At 34.2% G+C, this 18,701-nt stretch overlaps 1 protein-coding gene and 1 long non-coding RNA gene across 2 annotated transcripts in view; one reads left to right on the plus strand and one right to left on the minus strand.

Moving 5' to 3' along the window:
- Positions 1-5,160: 5,160 nt before the first annotated feature.
- Positions 5,161-6,172, minus strand: LOC107044464. The gene is made up of 2 exons (XR_001461344.1): positions 5,724-6,172; positions 5,161-5,527 (listed from the first exon to the last, which is right to left on the minus strand). It is a non-coding gene; the product is annotated as an uncharacterized LOC107044464 (long non-coding RNA).
- A 3,650-nt stretch (positions 6,173-9,822) lies between these two features.
- LOC107044469 (lipase maturation factor 2) overlaps positions 9,823-18,701 on the plus strand; it is an 11,770-nt gene continuing 2,891 nt past the window's right edge. Inside the window, exons 1-6 of the mRNA XM_015266359.1 lie at positions 9,823-10,104; positions 11,550-11,733; positions 11,815-11,916; positions 14,353-14,546; positions 16,677-16,855; positions 17,167-17,416. Of these exons, the coding sequence (XP_015121845.1) occupies positions 10,011-10,104; positions 11,550-11,733; positions 11,815-11,916; positions 14,353-14,546; positions 16,677-16,855; positions 17,167-17,416 (1,003 nt within the window). The 5' untranslated portion in view covers positions 9,823-10,010. The remainder of the gene's footprint in view (positions 10,105-11,549; positions 11,734-11,814; positions 11,917-14,352; positions 14,547-16,676; positions 16,856-17,166; positions 17,417-18,701) is intronic.

Here is an 18,701-nt window from a genome sequence, read left to right on the forward strand (position 1 = left end):
ATTATATGACAGATTCTGATGCTCCTTCGCTAATTCGGAGTATTTTCTCGTCATTCATGATCTTTTTCACAATTTTATTCGACGATGCCATGAACTTGAAACTTTGATGGATCATCTGAATTTTTGTCAAATCCTCCATGAAATCCGNATCTTGAGAAATAATAGAAAGTCGACTTTTCAGAGTAGACTAATGAATTGAATGAGTGAAAAAATCGCATTTTCCGGAGACCACGACCTTCCTTTATAAAAATAATTCCATAATAATCCAATTTTCTGGCCGTTTATCCAATATTTTTGGAAGTTTGCTCAAAAATAATGATTCATCATAGTCTTATTAAACTGAGTATTAAGATTAATGGACACAATGCTTATCGGGTCATCACCTGTTTAATTTCAATATTTCAATGAGTGATTCAATGATTCTTAATTTTTGTGCTCACTGAATGAAGTTCTAACTATGATTATAATAAAAATTCTATTCAGAGTGCGAAGCAATAATTATTGAAGTTCACACAACCCAGAATTGTTTAGTGTTCGCCACCCCTTTTGTTCTCCTTTACACCTTTACCAAAGCATTTAATTATTTTTGCTGGAAAAATTATATGACAGATTCTGATGCTCCTTCGCTAATTCGGAGTATTTTCTCGTCATTCATGATCTTTTTCACAATTTTATTCGACGATGCCATGAACTTGAAACTTTGATGGATCATCTGAATTTTTGTCAAATCCTCCATGAAATCCGGAAATTCTTGTGAATTTTGCTTGAAAAACTTGGAAATTTTTGTGAAATTATATTCTCCGATTTTTCAAATTATGTTTTACTTTCCCATTTGAATCAATCAGAGTGCAGTAGTTGGTGTCACATAACTACTTCATATCAATTTCATTTGGAAAATTCCACANGTCAGGCTGAAAGGCTCCTTATTCATATTCGCTAGCGCCGAAGCCCTTTCATTATGTCTTTTTTTATTTTTCCTTGTGTCTCTTTCAACAATTAATGATTCATTATCGTCTTATTATACTGAGTGTTAAGGTTAATGAAAATAATGTTTGTCGTTTGATTGCCTGTTTAATGTCAATATTTCAATAAGTGATTCACTAATTTTGAATTTCTATGCTCTATGAATGACGTTCGAACTATAATTATAATCAAAATTCCATTCAGAGTACAAAACAATAATTAGTAAATTTCTCTCAACTCAGAATTTTTTAATCTTGCCGCCCCCTTTATTCCCTTTCACAACTTGACAATAGCATTCAATTATTTTTCTAGCGAAAATCATAAGACTGATTCTGATACTCTTTGACTAATTCGAAGTATCTTCTCATTCATGATCTTTGTCACAATTTTATTAGGTGCTATATTACTTGAAACTTAAATCATTAATCATCTGAAATTTTTTCAAATTCTCCATAAAATTCCGAAATTCTTGTGAATTAACAAATAAAGTTTGTGAAATTGTTGAGAAAATCCGAGGAAATTTTAGAATTTTTAAAAATTATGTTCCTTCTTATTTCCATCAATCAGAGTGCAGTTGTTCGAAGCTCGGGACTCCTTCACATCAGTTTTATTTGGAAAATTCCACCTTTTCCTACCATTTGTTCTCTCATTGTTTATTCAAAAATTCTTTAATATTTGAGAGATAAAGAGACCCAAAATTTCCTCCAATTTTCGAAGAATTCTAATCAACTTTGGAGAAAACCTTACCGAAATTCTTGTGAATTAACAAAAAAATGTTTGTGAAATTGTTGAGAAAATCCGAGGAAATTTTCGAATTTTTAAAAATTATGTTCCTTCTCATTTCCATCAATCAGAGTGCAGTTGTTGGAAGCTCGGGACTCCTTCACATCAGTTTTATTTGGAAAATTCCACCTTTTCCTACCAATTGTTCTCTCATTATTTATTCAAAAATTCTTCAATATTTGAGAGATACCCAAAATTTCCTCCAATTTTCGAAGAATTCAGTTTTCTCGAATTTTTTCAGAAAACCTCATAATTGTTTTAAATTCTCCGGAAAACTGCCGAATCATCTTACATTGGGAAAAAACTGGCTCCCTCTGAATATCGTCATTTCATGTTTCCAGCGCCAAATTGAAAATAAAAACTTGAAATGACCGTGTGACTTCTGCTCCAACCTTTTTCGTGAATCTGACATTCATGTTAATGATTCAGAGGATATGACACAAATATCATCATTCTTGTTCTCTGCAATTTTTTAATTTGGATATTATTATTATCATTTTTTGAAGCAAAAAAATTGATCATGGTTTTCATTGTGTCGCATTCAAATTCTATAATCTCATAATTCTAGCTATCAACTTTGGAGAAAACCTTACTAAACGCAACATTAAGAAAGTTGAATAATTCTATTTTCGATTTGGACAATTATAATTGCTTTAGCATCCGAAACTATCCAGTAATTTTAGGTACAGAATATTCATATATTGAATGAGAATTTAAGGAACTTGAGAGTTTTTATCTCCATGCTGTTAAAAAATGTTCAATCGCAGTTAATTTCTAGTGAACTTTTACATTTCAAGACTTGTACCTCTAACTCTTAAAATTTACTATTAAACTGTCCTTAAAATTTTAATCTTTTTTTTCAACAGTATAACTGCTATGTACTCCTAAATATGAGCGAATATTTAAAAAATATATTTAAAAAAATGGAAAGTCGACTTTTGGAAGTAGACTAATGAAATGATTGAAAAAATTGCGATTTTCGGAGACCATAACTGTGTTTTTATAAATGATTCCATCATAATCAATTTTTCATTCAAAGAATAATTTTTCCTGAATTGAAACGAATTTTTCTGCTCCAAAAATCACACCAAAAATCAATTTTATGTGAAAAAATTATATTTTTCGGAAATTTGAGACATTCTATTATTCATTCCTAAGAAGAGAATGTTGGTAAAAGCAAGTATTTATGGAATTTTGTTCGAACTCCGCTAATTATTTATTCCATTACGCCATTCTTTATTTTCGAGCTTTTCCTAGCCAATTTAATTGATAAATTAAATGATTTAAAATCTTTGAATAAAAAATATTCCGACTTTTTTATTCCATGGAGAATATTCAATATTCTTTGATTTTGTGGTTTAAGTATTCATTTCATTACACAAAGCTTCTAAAAGAAAATTTAATAAAAAAATTGGAATCAAATTATTTACATAAGTCTCGAATTTGGTCTGAATCATTTAGAAAAACATGAGATTTATTTTACTTCCGAATGAAAGCAATAAAATCATTCCATTTTTACATTTCATAATTGTTGCTTCCGAATGGGACCATTTGTCGAATCCGAAAATGCCAATTTTTGCATCAGGATAACTACTTTTGGCCTCAGAAGTTCGAATATGCAATTTTTAGACCATGTCCGTATGTATGTATGTATGTGTGTGACCGATCGTTTTTCTACGATAATTATGATTTAAAATATGGTTCCTAATCCCATCTTAACCAAGTTCGATCATGAGATTGATTGCATCATCTGTTGTTGAAAAAAATTATTTTGAAACCAATATTTTTGAGGCAATGCTGGCTGCCAACATTGAGGCGATATTGAATACAATAAATCATTGAATTCAATTGGAAAATCCACCATTATAGAAATTCCATGCGGAAGCGAATTGTTAATTTAGGAGTAAAAATATATTGACTATATTGTGACGAAAGGAATTAATCACTTCTATTTTATTCCACTCTTGACATTAAAGTTCATCTAAGTATCAATCATTTCAACTACCTTTCAATTTTTAACATCCATCACCAAAAAATAATTTCCCATTCCCCTCATTATAAACAAATCCATGTGTAGAAAATATGCATATACTATATGACGATAAACGTAATTTCCCACTTATTTCATTCCATTCTTGGCTTTCAAGTTATCCAATTATCAACCATCATTCGAACAATTTTTCATTTCACATAGAGAATCCGATTTGTAATTTACGCGCGCTTCCCTGAACAGCGCCGTCGCGGCCGCATTGCTCATTCTCATGATGAGAATGCATCCTTCATGCGCTGCCATGACACTTTTTACATGCTCTCCGCCATGACAGTTTCCAATGCATGCTTTTTTTATATAAGGAAAAAGTTTCACTTTACAAACACAAAACACCGGTCAAATTAATTGTGGTTGATTCGTTCTCCTCGGTGGTCAGTCGCAGAAAGAAAGATCCTATTTCCTCTACGACTGATGAACTCACTATTATAGAGGCGAGAAACTCTACTCGTTACCGGAGATATGCGCAGCGCCACCTATCTATCAATGAGGGGGCTGCGATCGCATCGTTACTGATGGAGCTCGCCATCAGCGCCACCGCTAGTAAACACTGGCCCAACGATTGGAACAATGACGTTTCCTATCTTCAGCATTACTACCGCCAATCACCGATGTNTACCGGAGATATGCGCAGCGCCACCTATCTATCAATGAGGGGGCTGCGATCGCATCGTTACTGATGGAGCTCGCCATCAGCGCCACCGCTAGTAAACACTGGCCCAACGATTGGAACAATGAAGTTTCCTATCTTCAGCATTACTACCGCCAATCACTGATGTAAACCATCACAGTTGTGGCGTTTTAACATTTTTTTGAATATCAATGATAAAAATTATTACTATTTTCTACTGGAATGATATAGTTTAATTATGCTACACATTTTATATAATTATTAATTTGTGTGAGAACTAATGACTCCCTTTGAAAAAGTATGCGTGCACCATCTAACATGACATTTGGATAATTCCCGGACCGCCATGATACTTGCCATTCCATTCGACCAATCAGAACGTTCAGTGCCCATGGACCTCCGCCATGACACTTTTCACCTCACGGATCTTTTATATAGGGAAAGGGATCCTGTCTTCACACTCATTTCGATAAACCAGAAGAGGGCGCGCGCTTTGCTTGTTTTCCATAGGTGCCAGAATAGTAAAACCTTACCGTTTCTCACTTTCATTAATTTTTATCTCAATAATAATTCAAGAAAAATGAATGGTTTCAACAAAATTTTTCACAATAAGAATTTAATGATTGAATAATTTATTCGGAATCGTCATAATCCTCTTCATCTTCTTCTTCGTTTCTCTTTTGCTTTTTGCGTTCTTTTTTATTTTTTGGGATGTATTATGTACTATATACATATGTACTAGCCTATATATATATTTATTTTTTACAGTTAATAAAATTACAGTATAAAACACTACAGCGAGAAATGAATTTCTCTCTTTTTACAATTACTGTAAACAAAACATTACAGTACATAACAAAATGTACATGTTTATCATATATTAAATTACTTGATAAGCGGAATAGAGACTTCAAAAATCGTTACACTGGATTTTGTAAAAATGGAAATATCGAACATATAATAGGGCCATTCACCTTATCCTTTTCTGTGAGTTCCACCACCATCACCACAGTTGATACCTCAAAGAATCTCTCTATTCAAAACTGCATAAACCTTTTTCCTAAACTGCTGACGAATTCGAGATTAGGTCGCACGTTTTATGTCTGAAAATATTTAGTATGAATCAAAGAATGCAAAAATTGAAGGGAAGGACATTGACATTGAAAAAACATTGACCAAGTTTTGACCATCGACCAACCATCAACAGACCGAGTGCATGAAATCAGTCCCTATTGGGTTTATCAATTCTATACTTTTCTGCATAAAGTCTGAAAATAATAATTTCTGAAAAATTATTACCATTCCAAGGCACTCGATGGCCCGCCCTTCCCATCAAGCAGTCTTCAGTGGAATAGAAAGTGTTCCAAAAAATGCCAACAAAAAAATGACCAAAATATTTGGATACCTCCAATTCATTGGTATTGTTACGTCCCTACCATTAGCCACCTGATGGCGCTAGCTCAATTTTTCATTTACCTTATCAACTGTCGAGTCTTACCCACAATTAGTATATAAGTCCCAATTCCCAATTATATTTTTTCAAACGTAGTAAATTAGAATATTATTTAGTTTCAAACAGAGATAACACTCAAGTGTCCAGACCACTTTTTCCTGAGAAAATCATAAAACTAGCTTTCCCACATTTCAAACGAAACCGAAAACCACTCGTATGCACACGTGCATAATAAATTATCCAAAAAACATGAAAAAGAACCAACTAAATCTTTAAGATAAACACTAGCATCCTGAAATTGTAAACCGAACACGGCGAAACCAAGAAACCCGAAAATCATAAGTGTCAAATGACGTTTTCCAAATTCTAACGTTCCGTGAGAACAGAATTTTTCTCAAGAGTAAAATGCAGCTGTACCCTTAATTGCTCCTAATCCAATCACGACTTTCAAGGCTCCCCGATTGACCTAAAACCAATCGGTTCGCCTCTCTCCTCACCACCATCCCTAATGAACCAATCCTACCCTCAGAAACTAGAGCGTGTACGCCCACGCGCGAGCCCTAAGATATTCAAATCTCATCTTAGTAAAATCACTTCTATATCCACGGTCAAAGAGAAAGGAATACAACTTCTCTAAAAATCTTAAAGTGAAACTTCAAGTCCAAGTAAAGTCTCAGTGAATACTTCAACTCCAAATATCCAAGGTCTAAATTCAAAGTGTTCGGGACTTAAACACAAATACCAATTTAATTAAATAGAAGTCGAATCATAAAATAAACCAAAACAAAACAAGAACATTTAAACATTAACAACCGTCAACCCACAAGGGTCACTTAAAAAAACCCTGAACCTACAATTCTGAAACAGTGTAATAAAACCAAGTGTTATTGTTATTAAATAAATCTCATTAAACGAAGCACTCTAAATCGTGTCTTGATTGGTCAACTGCGCGTAGTAGTTGATTAGTGAAACCTACCTAAGGAGATAGTTTCCCTCAACACCTGGAGTTACCGACCAAAGGGTCAATTTAACTATTCCTTAAATTCATTCAACAGAGAATTGAGTGTAAACCATTTGGGACGTAACAGTATAACCAGGGTCGGCCATGTGAATTACTTGAGGTAAATTACATGGGAGCTTTTGGACATGCCCTTCATTTTCATTGGCGTGATGTGAAACAGTGATAATTTCTCATATCTAATGAGGATCAAACAATAACAAGGATCGAAAGTGAGAGGTAGGCAAACATGATAATCACAAACGATTATCCAGGCCACCTCTCCTGTTTGACCCTTGTAATTAATCTACTCGACCCTTTTGTTTGATTTTCATGATCGCTAGATTCATGTAGAGCTACGGGACACCCTTGATTTTCAGACATGTACCGACCGCACTCGCGTTCTAATGCGTAATTCTTGTTTTAAACAATAAAATATGATCACTAAACGCCAAGTAAACAATTTTCAATTAATTTTAGGCATTGGAATTATTTCTTATTAACAATTAAATTGTTCAAATCGCCTAGCACCCAAACTATGAAGTATAGATGACAATTTTCAAAACATAAATCATCTAGAATTTAATAAGGAATAATTTTTGTCTAGTATTAATTTTACGTATCTCGTAAATTCCGAGATATGAGCAATAAACTAGTTACGCGATCCGACATAGCGCTCTCTACTTGCGGCGCGCGATGGGCTTGAGTGCGCTGTGTTGGGTGATGCAACTCTTTCCTTGTTCATATCTCGAAATCTGAAGGAGATATGTAAAATTGACAAAATACAAAAATTATTCCTTATCAAATTCTAAATGATTCGTGATGTAAAAATTTTCGTATATCTTCCATAGTTTGGACGCTAAGGCGATTTGAACAATTAAATTGTTGATAATAAATAGTTGCAATGCCTAAAATTGATTGGACATTGTTTACTTGACGTTTCGTGATCATATTTCATTATTCAAAAAAAAAATTACGCATTAAAACGCGAGTGATCGGTCGGTCAATTTAGAAGCGTTTTTTTTGGGGGTGTCTCGAAACTCTATAATGATGATGCTCTGTATGTGATTGTGCTGTCTACTTTTTTCGATTGGCCATTTTGGTAGCTTCACCCTCTAGATTGTTCTGTCGGGTGGGCTCCTGATTTTTTACTGTCGGGGGGTACAACCTTCGCGTGATAATTGGGAGGGTGGGGCAATATGGACACCTGGGGTAAAATGGGCACTCAAAAAATTTGCGAAAAATATTTTCTTTCCAAAATCCAAATTTTTGAAAATTGTTTCATTGGATAATATGAACACCTGATAAATCCGTATTTGATGGACTAAAATGAAGGCTCAAAACATTTTCAATAATCGAATTTTAAAAAATTGCTTCTGGGCAAGAACCTCAGCCCGAAAATTATTCAAGAGTGGGGTCAAATGGACACCTAAAAAAGTTGGTCCTATTCAACTTTTAACCAAGAAAATTTTCAACAGCCATTTTCCAACAGAATATACTATGTTTCTATAGCGACATTAGATTTGGAAGAGATATTAACAAATAAACTTTAACTCAATTGAATTTTATATTGAAGTTGGAAATATAGAGTAGCTTTGGATTTCATGTGTTACTATTGAAATAACTTTGAAATTATTTATGGTTTTCAATGAACAATACATGCCCTACACAACTGACCTTTTGTCCAGATGCGAAATTTGTAAGATGTCTGCTTTTTTACTCAAAAAGGAAATTATTATAAAACAATGGAGGGAGGGGAGAATAAATGAGCAAAGAAAAATTTGGTTTATCATCCCCACGATAAAAATCAAAAATGAGTTTTTTTCTTCAATTTGAAAATCGCAGTCATGACTAATGTTTTTTTGAAATGGAATAATATTGTTGAAACATAAAAAATATAGGGAACTTACACGAAATTCAATATCTGCTCATCACTCGTTTGATAGATTGTTCGTACCCAATAGACAGCTGAATTACTGAAAAATTCACGAAATTTCACTTGCATAATTTATAATAATGATTTGAAAATTAGGTCTTTTGAATGGTCTGAAAATACCTCATGACGTCATTCACCGGTCAATGACGTCTCTGTATATTAGACATAGGATGCGCGCGCAGAAAGTAGGTTAGCTTGTCTCACATACGTCGCGTGATTGGTCGGCTAGCGGTTAACCATGACGTGACGTCATGAGCGTTTTGAAAGTATGCAATTTTCAATAATTAGCTAGTAATTATTGTGCAACTTTTTGAAAGTGTAGATACTAAAAATATAAAATTGAGATGATGACCTTTCGAAATAGAAAATAAACAAAATTCATGCAAGTTCCCTATTGAGGCAGAAATCGAAGCATCCATTTTCCCCCTTTTTTGCTTGACCTTACAACTCCTACGACGCAGTCTTTTGACAATGTGTTTGTTTTTGTAACTGTCAAATGAAGTTGGGATAGTAGTTTTGATCCAATTCAACTCATTATTTAAATGTGGTGTCCATATTGCCCCACCCTCTCCTATCATTCTTGCGATGTTCAATCCTTATGATTGTTCGTTCTACATGCTTTTCACCCTTTGCGTTTCGACTCTTGTGATTTTTTAGTTGAACCTTCCTGTAAATAGGTTTCTAACTCTTTTTGACATTTTTGAGCACCACTTAGAGTGGCCGCACAAATCCCGGGGAGCCTGGGCAACGAGGCTTTCTGTGTGTTACCTATTTAAAATTTATTTTCGAAGTTTGACCTGGTCTATTGACCATATCATCTCGAAAACTCACATCGACGAAATATGCTCAACTCAGGATATAAGAGATCGGATGGAAACCCACATTTTGAACATTGCGCGTCCTGGAAATAGTACCTTAATTGCTATTTCTTTATGTTTGTCAGATTGAAATCCTGTTGGCATGCCTGCATGCTCTCCACCGAGCGCGTCATCCCATACCCGCTCCTCTCCCCCTGCCTATCGAACGAACGAACGGCATTTGCCTGCTTTTCCCCCTGCTTTTTGCCCAACCGCGAAGTTGTGCCGAGTGGTCTTTGCCAGCAATATTCACAAATTATTAAGTCCCACTCTTCAAATAAATGTACAACATACTGACTGAAGTAGAAGAATAATTCAATTAAAGATTGTTCACCGAGTTACGATGGTGGAGGTGCGATACACCAGAAATTTATTCCTACGTGGAGTTTGTATTATTTATCTCTTCGCATTTCTCAGTTTTTACGTGCAGATTCCCGGTGAGTTTTCAATAATAATTAATTGGTAAATTTAGCTGGAGTCTAGAATTGAGGAGAACTATAACTGTTTACTGATGATTATTGATGATGTGGAGGTATGAAGGAGTACTAATGGGTCCCAGGAAATCACTTTCGTTTTTCTTTTGAGTGTTTTTGGAGTTTGAGGGGTTAACTATAGGTACTCTTGGGCGTTATGGATGCGTCCGTATGGTCCAGGCGGCATTTTTTCGGAACGTGAGCCCACTACCGGTGGCCGGTGGGCGACAACTTATTTCGATTTCCAAAATTCTACAGATTTTTTGTTCGGTTCAGTCAGGTATTTTTAAGGATTTCATTTCTGTTCCGCTGTATTGTTTCTTCAGAGATACGCGGGAATGCATTTTATCAGCTACAAATAGCCTCTATGGACATTTTTCTTTCTAAAATCATATTTTTCGATAATTAGCGTATCTACTTTGGTATTTCCGTTCGACTTTGGTTTATTTATTCACTATTTTGTTTAAATTCTAGGATGTCTGATGAACTATCTGAGTGTAACAGACATCCTATACATAACGGTAAAGGGACCTTTTTATAGAAAACACTGTGGGCTGCAAAAACGGTCTTCTAACATTTCCTCATAGCGTCACTCATTATGGAGATACTTCGATACTTAACATGCCTCGATGTTCATGAATATTTTTTTTAATCCGATGATAGGAAAAACTATTGAGAAATATTTTCTCTAAACAATTTCGTAAGCTCCACAAAATAGCGTTTGACATTTTTTCTTATCACCGTCCATTAGCAAGATAATCAACAATCACCTGTAGCTATGACCATTTTTGGGATTATTCACAATCACTTATCAATAACGTATTAGAAACCTACACGTCCGGTTTAATGATCGATCTCTTTGGACTCTAATTTGACACTTTTCAAGGAAGTTCTACTAGTGGATTACGATAACATTTGAGTCAAATGAAATATCTTTAATAATAAGTTCACCCTTATGTCCATAACGAGCGGTTTGAGCAAAAAATGTCAACAGATGTTTTTGTAGCCCGTAGAATTCCCTACAAAACTTTCTTTTTGATATTTTCTTCCAAAGCCACTCGTCACCAAGATAATCAACGACTAACAGTCAGACCTATTTTTAGTTATTTTATCCACCCTCATTCATCCACTCATGTTTGTCGGATTTACTTTCTCAACGACATTGTTATCGTCACAGTCGCATGAACATTCCATTATCGCTTCATTAAAAAAGATGAAAAAATTCTAATTCTATCGTTCGATTGTTAAACTTTGCTCCTCACGTTATCATGCCTAAAAAAAAGACGAATGTCAACTTACTGTTATTTTATTATATAACTTATAAAAACTACCGATAAGAATTGTCTGTTACTCTGTTGCATTGCGTTACGGCATTTGACCAGTCATTAATAACTTTTCATGATGTCAAGGGTTGTTCGGAGATAATGGAGTACTACCAGCTCGAACGCAGGTGGACCTCAAGGGAAGAGGTTCTCTCTGGCATAAACTGAATCATAAACCTACAGTTTTGTGGTTTGCGAGTTACCTTGGACTGAATGTCGAATACATGATGGATTTGGTAGCCATCACTGGAGCTGTGATCTCATTTTTGGGGTAATTTCGATGAAAATATAATAAAAATTCACTTTGTCAATTGGTTCGTGATAAAGTATTCAATTTGATTTGTTTCAACAGTTTCATCTCCCAAAAACTCTGCATTGCTCCAGTGTTCATGCTCCTCTGGACTCTCTACTACTCTCTATTCCAGGTTGGACAAGTTTTCGTCCAAAATAACTGGTAAGAATAAGTATTCAATTACTATTAAAAAAATCTCAATTTAAGTTCATCAAATGTGACAACTGATAGAGTTTGGAACAAAAAGTGTTCTTTGACATTGTTGCATAAATGCAATTTCGCTTTTGACTAAAAATTTCAGTATTCTGGTATCGTAAATATCTTTGCAACTGCCAAGAATATTTGCGATGATACGATACTCGAATTTTCAGTCAAATGAACTCGAGAACAAATGGTGTCAGCAGAACATGTTCAAAGGTCTTATTTGTAGCTGACGAAATTATCTACAAATAAAGTTTTTGGACAATTTCTCCTATAATCATTCATTACCAAAACAATTTCATGATTATCGAAGGTGCTAAATTGGCGTTGATGCAGTGATACTAGGGTACAATGTCAAAGTACTTGTTTGTAGTTAAAAAAAAAATTTCCACAAACAATCTCTTGATATTTTCTTCAACAATGGTTTATTACTGATATACTTGCATACTTAATAAAATTTCCATATTTATTGCTCGATTGGTGGTCATTAAATTTAAAATTGTCTCGTTAATGAGTAATGTGTATGAGATAATGTGTCCTTACTGGAACAATTTTTACTGAGGATATTCAAGTACTTTGTCCTTTTTTTCGTTGGAATGCTTTTCAAAACTTGTAATTAATCAGAACTTCTATTCAAGCCTAGATTACCGAACATTTTGTACCGGTGTGATGACTAAAGCTTTGAATGTCAAAATTTAACTCTCCAGTTTAAACTATTCAGAAACATATAAACAATCAGTAAAAATTTCCAAGTCTATATTTTCAGAACGATTTATGAAATAATTGGAAAATTGCAATTGACGAAGCTTAGAATCTCTTTTTGTGGATAACATATGAACAATTAACTTCACATAGTAATTTGTTTTTCGTAATCGTAATAAATTTTATGTAAAACTTTACCGGACCTCATGGTAAGGAACGGTTTCAAAAAAATCCCACAATCTCTATTACCTATTTGTAAAAAAGAATTGACGCTAATGATTTATTAAATTTTTCACATTTCTCAACTAACAAATTTAATGCTTGAAAATCTCAGAATATAGCGTATAGTGAACTGTAATAGGTATTGGGATATCCTTAATTATGCAATCACCTCGTTTACTTCGAATTCTAGGACAAAACATCAAGAGATAGTTTTTATTGTTGCCCAAATCTCTTATAAATACTGACTTCAACCATATCCCTTAAAAATCCCCCACTACCAAGAAAATTCAATAATCACCTATAACTCACTCTGAAAAAAAAGAAAATTCAATTCTTCGCAATTGGAGTTTTTTTCATAAATTCAAAACATGTAATATACCTCGATTGCACAACAATCGAGTTGCATTGTAATATGATAAAGAAATCGAGACTCTGGGACCAGACGGGGAGATATCGATACGTTCAAGGGCAGAATCATTCATTGCAGACGTTTTTGCTTCCGAACGGAAAGCATTGCAATCGACCGATTTTCACATTCTCTAATTTTGATTGGGAACGATGTAGAATGGTCTGAAACGTAAAAATACGAAGTTTGGGCACCATGTGTGTATGTGAACACCTCCAGGGCCAGATGTCCTTTTTGAAAACTGAAAGAATAATGGGGTAAAATAATTCCAAAAAATCTGAAATTTTGCATGATTATAGGTCTTCCTAACGGCTAACCCTGCGCACGATTTCAACTCGATCGGTCCAACCGTTTTTGAGAAAAAGCAATTTGTTTGTGAATCGTTTTTCGCGAATCTCTCCAAAACTAGTGGACTAATTTCAATTTGTCATTTTTCAAAATACTCGTCTCAATGTCCTCTATCTAGATCAATCAAAACATATATAGCCGTCCCTACTAAGTTTTCGAGATATTCCCGATTTTCTGTTTTTTCGTGAAAAACCTTGTACGCACTCTAGCCTTCGCAAAAATTGGAATATCAACTTGAAATTTAGACAGAATCTTCCCCTTGTGATAGGGAAGACTGGTATTGAAGATGGGCTCAATCGGTCCAGTAGTTTCGGAGATATTCAACTTTTCCTGAAAACCTATTATGGGCTATGTCTCAAAAACTACGCAACCGATTTCAATGTGTCTTTTTTTTTCAACATACTCATCCCAGTGTCCTCTATCTAGATCAATCAAAACGTATGCGCGCTCTAGCCTGTGTGAAAATTGAAATATCATTATTATTAACTTGAAATTTGGACAGACGTTTTCTCTCATGACAATGAAAGTTCGTATTGAAAATGGGTTCGTTCGGAAGTATACTACCAATGGAATTGGTAGAAATAAAAAGAGGAAAGATAAATAACAAAAAAAGTAATGGTCAAATGTCTCCTGCTCAATAGGCTCGGCCAACTGCTTGTTTTATATTGCAGATATATTGGGAAATCATTGAGCATAATTATTGATGTTTTTTTTCCCAGGGACACTTTGTTGCTAGAGGCCGGCTTCCTCTGCGTGCTGATTGCACCTTTTTACGTCTCAGTTAGGGGAAGCACTAGCACGCCAAGTGATTCCGTTACATTCTGGACGATCCGCTGGATGCTTTTCAGATACATGTTCTCATGCAGTGCTATGAAATTAGCGTCCAGGTGTCCTGTCTGGTGGAATCTTGATGGTAAATTTTTCAAGATGTTTTTCTGGCATTGAAAATTTTTAATAAAAATAAACATTTTTTCAAATTGAGAGTAATTTTAGGAGTTATGAAGATAAATTGAGTGGCAATTTATTGTTTTAAGGGGTTTAAATTATGTTCTATGATTAGTCCAGGCGTCAGAGGTTTTTCTGTTAAAAAATTCCTAGAGAAAAACATTTTTTTTCTATTGTTTTCTTTAATGATTCTCTACAGGAATATCAAAAATGCGTACAAAAATTCAATGCGGAACACTTGTTTAAACAAATAAAAAGATAGATTTTAGCGTTTTTTGTAAATATCGCCGGTAATATCGATTTTACGATTAAAAATTTTAAGTACAAAATTATTCCCCATTAAATTACCAACAAAAAAAGTCTTCGCATATTTTTTGATGTCGATGGTAGTTTTGAAGATATGATCGTGCGGAGGAGCGCGCCACCCTCCAACTCTCGCGTAATGCTAGCATAAGCGAATGCATCGATCGGTTGGAATTGAATGATATTTAAATTATTTCCAAGCAATATTTCTCCATTAAAAAACCATATAGCCCACAAATTTATCTTATTCCTGATTCAAAAATGAACAAATCAGGAATTTTCCCATAAAATAATGAAGAGATCTTGGCATCTCATAATATGAATTACAGTCAACATAATAACTATGGGAATTATATTGACTGTAATTCATAGTACATGTTAAATGAATAGACTGCGTTATTTGTCTTTCTTCTTTTTATTGGTAGTATACTTCCGAACGAACCCATTTTCAATAGGAACTTTCATTGTCATGAGAGGAAACGTCTGTCAATGTTTCAAGGGAACAAATTTGAGAAATAAAATCAAATATAATAATCATTTATTTAGGATAATGCTACATCAATTCAATTCATTTTTTATTCTATGATTCTTCTCCTCTTGCGTAGTTATAATCGAAAAAGCATAATTTTTCCAATGTTGAAAATGGCATCACATGTAGTCCGGTGTCTGTTACAGCGCAGCGGCAGATTTGGAGGGTGGCGCGTTCCTCCGCACGATCATATCTTCAAAACTATCATCCCAATCAAAAAATATGTAAAGACCTTTTTTGTTGATAATTTAATCGGGAATAATTTTGTACTCTAGATTTTTTATCGTAAATTCGATATTACCGGCGATATTCGCAAAAAACGCTAAAATCTATCTTTTCATTTGTTTAAACAAATGTTCCGCTTTGAATTTTTGTACGCATTTTTAATATTTACTTTATAAATATAAAATAAAGCGATAGAAAAAAAAAATTTCTCTAGGAATTATTTGGTGAATCTGGTCAGTTTCAACCTCTGACGCCTGGACTAGATTGAATTGTTGGAGACTCTTAGTTGTTCATTGTTCATTGATATTTTATATTTGAGGATCTTTGAGAAAAATTTCCAGGAGGCATTATTCCTCCAAAAATGATGATTTAAAAGATTTTTCTACAAAAAATATCTCTCGACGTTTTTCCAATTGATTACCAGTCCGTCATTTTAAGTTATTTAAACAATATTTTATGCAGTTATATTATTTTTAATGTGACGCGTAGGGTTTTATAGGCGTCTTAAAATATTATTTTGACAGTTTTTATTCAGCTTATGGATACCCTGATTCTTGCTGACAACTGCAAGAGAGCGGTCTCTCGATGACAAGAGAGACAGTGGCAGTGACAATGCCAAGGCAATGTTAGTGACAAAAACAGTGAGAACGCTTTTCTTAGCATTTTGGGGCTTCAAGCGTCTCTCAAGCTCCTTGGTTCCGGAAGAGTACGATGGGAGGCCCAAGCGATCGGCCATTGGTCTTCAACTAAATTTAAATCCGCGTACTCCGAAACCATTTAACCATTCTGTAGCGTAACAGCAATTTTAGTAATTAATTTTATTCTTTTCATTTACGGCCCGGGTGGATTATCTTTCGAACGTGATCTCGGTTTTTTTTTTATTTTGATGATCTGAAATGATCTCATGAATCGGAGCTCATAGCCCTGAAGATCCAGACTGCAATGTTTGCGAAACGTCGGCGCAATGCTGAAACCAAACGCGACATCCATCCGGAAGCCAATAATGACAAGTGAAATACAATTTTCGTTGATTTCTTTTAGCCCTTTCCCATCATTTTGAGACGCAATGCCTACCTGCTCCACTCGGCTGGTACGCCCACCATCTTCCATCATGGTTTCTACGTTTGAACACCCTTCTAGCTGTTGTCTTCGAATTGGTCATTCCACTTCTTTTCTTCTTCCCTAATAGGAGAGTCAGGATAACTGCTTATTATATTCAGGTAATTATTCATGTGTGAAACACATCTATCTATTTATTCATTGTATTTCCTTTACTTGTACTCACTCGTATCATAAATAACGACAATGATAAATAAAAGGTATAAAGAATTTAAAAAAAAATATAAAAAATGAAACTAGAAAATTTGTCTAATGATGGTAAATTTCATAGGAATTTTTCCATCTTACTTACATCCGGAGATATTGATTCAAAACTAAAAATTGGATCGTGTTTAATCTTTTTGTTTGACAATTTTGCTACTGAATTAATTATTTACTTTCAATCAATCGCTGAAATTGTTGTTTCTTTCAGATGTTTTTGCAAATTCACATCATCACGACTGGAAACTGGAATTTCCGAGACTTCTTGGTGATCTGTGGCCTCATCGCTCTCCTCGACGATCAATTCTTCTACAAGAAAAAGTCAAAAAAAGGTGCCTCGGCAATCACTCAGATACTCTCAACCCTCGTTTGCATCACTGTCTACTCAGCAGTCATCTATGGCACCATTCAAATATTCAACGTCAAATTCGCTGATAACTGGACAATTACCTCTGAAATTGGTGAGGAATTAATAGGGAAAAACTTTATTTACTAGTGAAATGATAAAATCAGATTATGAACTTGAAAATTGTCTCAATTATGTAGGGGAGAGTGGGGCAAAATGAAACAGTCAAAAAAACAACTGTTTGAGGCAATTCAAGCAAAAAAAAATTTTTTTTATGAAGGCCCGGTTGTACTATCTTTCGAACGTTATCTCGATGTTTTTTTTTCATCTTTCGTCATCTGAAATTGTCAATTAAGTCCTGCATCATGCAGAAGTTTTGAAAAATTATGAATAAATAATAAAAAAAAAGTAGAAAAAATTCACAATTTTTTCAAAGAACATTTTTAATTTATATTCAGAATAAGTTGAATAACAAGAAATTGAAAAATATATCTGATTTACGGTGACAAACGGCGGACTGTCAACTAATATCATGCAGGGGGAAGACTGATTCCGTAAATCTTTTCCCACACTGCACAGAGACATTTATTATGGAAAAGGCTCTTCGGAAAAAGTTGTAATATTTCGGAGAATTTTTTAATCACAATTGTATCACATAAAAATGGCAGATGACTACATACCACTGTTTTGAAAATTGAGATACCTAGCTGTCACTTGCCATGGGGAGTTAGCGTTTTGATATCCACCATGGAAAATGACAGCTAATAGATAATTTGCCACAGCGAATCAGATATTTGTAATTTCCACTTTTTTCAACTCATTCTGAATCTCAATTAAAAACGATCTTTGAAAAATTTCAGAATTTTTTCTATTTTCTTTTATCATTCTATCATAATTTTTGGGAATTTCTACATGGTGTACCACTCAAATGACAATTTTGCATTACGAAAGATAAAAAAAATCCAGATAACATTCGAAAGACAGTACACCTGGGCCTTAAATATATTTTTTTATCAAATTTTTTTAATTCTCGGGAGCACTGATGAAAATAATAATTTGCCATTCCGTAGAATGAAGAATTATTGAGAAGTTTTGATGGACGAAGATTTTTTCAATGAATTATTCGATTGACATTCAGCATCACATTATCCTTTTTCCCCCTCTGGGTCTCCCCTTGGGCCTTCCTCTGGACTTTGGATTTTGTTGTTTCATTTGTTTTTCAATTAATCCATTGACAAAATTTTCGCCCGGCAAAACTTCTCAATAATTTTCCATTCTCTTATAAAAAAAAAAAATTTTATTAAATTTTTTTTTTAATTGCGTCAAAGAGTCGTTTTTGTGACTGTTTCATTTTGCCCCACTCTCCCCTATTTCTGTCGAAAACGAGTCATTGTAGGGGG

This window comes from Diachasma alloeum, unplaced genomic scaffold (genome assembly GCF_001412515.2).
Source record: "Diachasma alloeum isolate Michigan unplaced genomic scaffold, Dall2.0 Dall_scaffold_00744, whole genome shotgun sequence".
Classification (NCBI taxonomy): Eukaryota; Metazoa; Arthropoda; class Insecta; order Hymenoptera; family Braconidae; genus Diachasma; species Diachasma alloeum.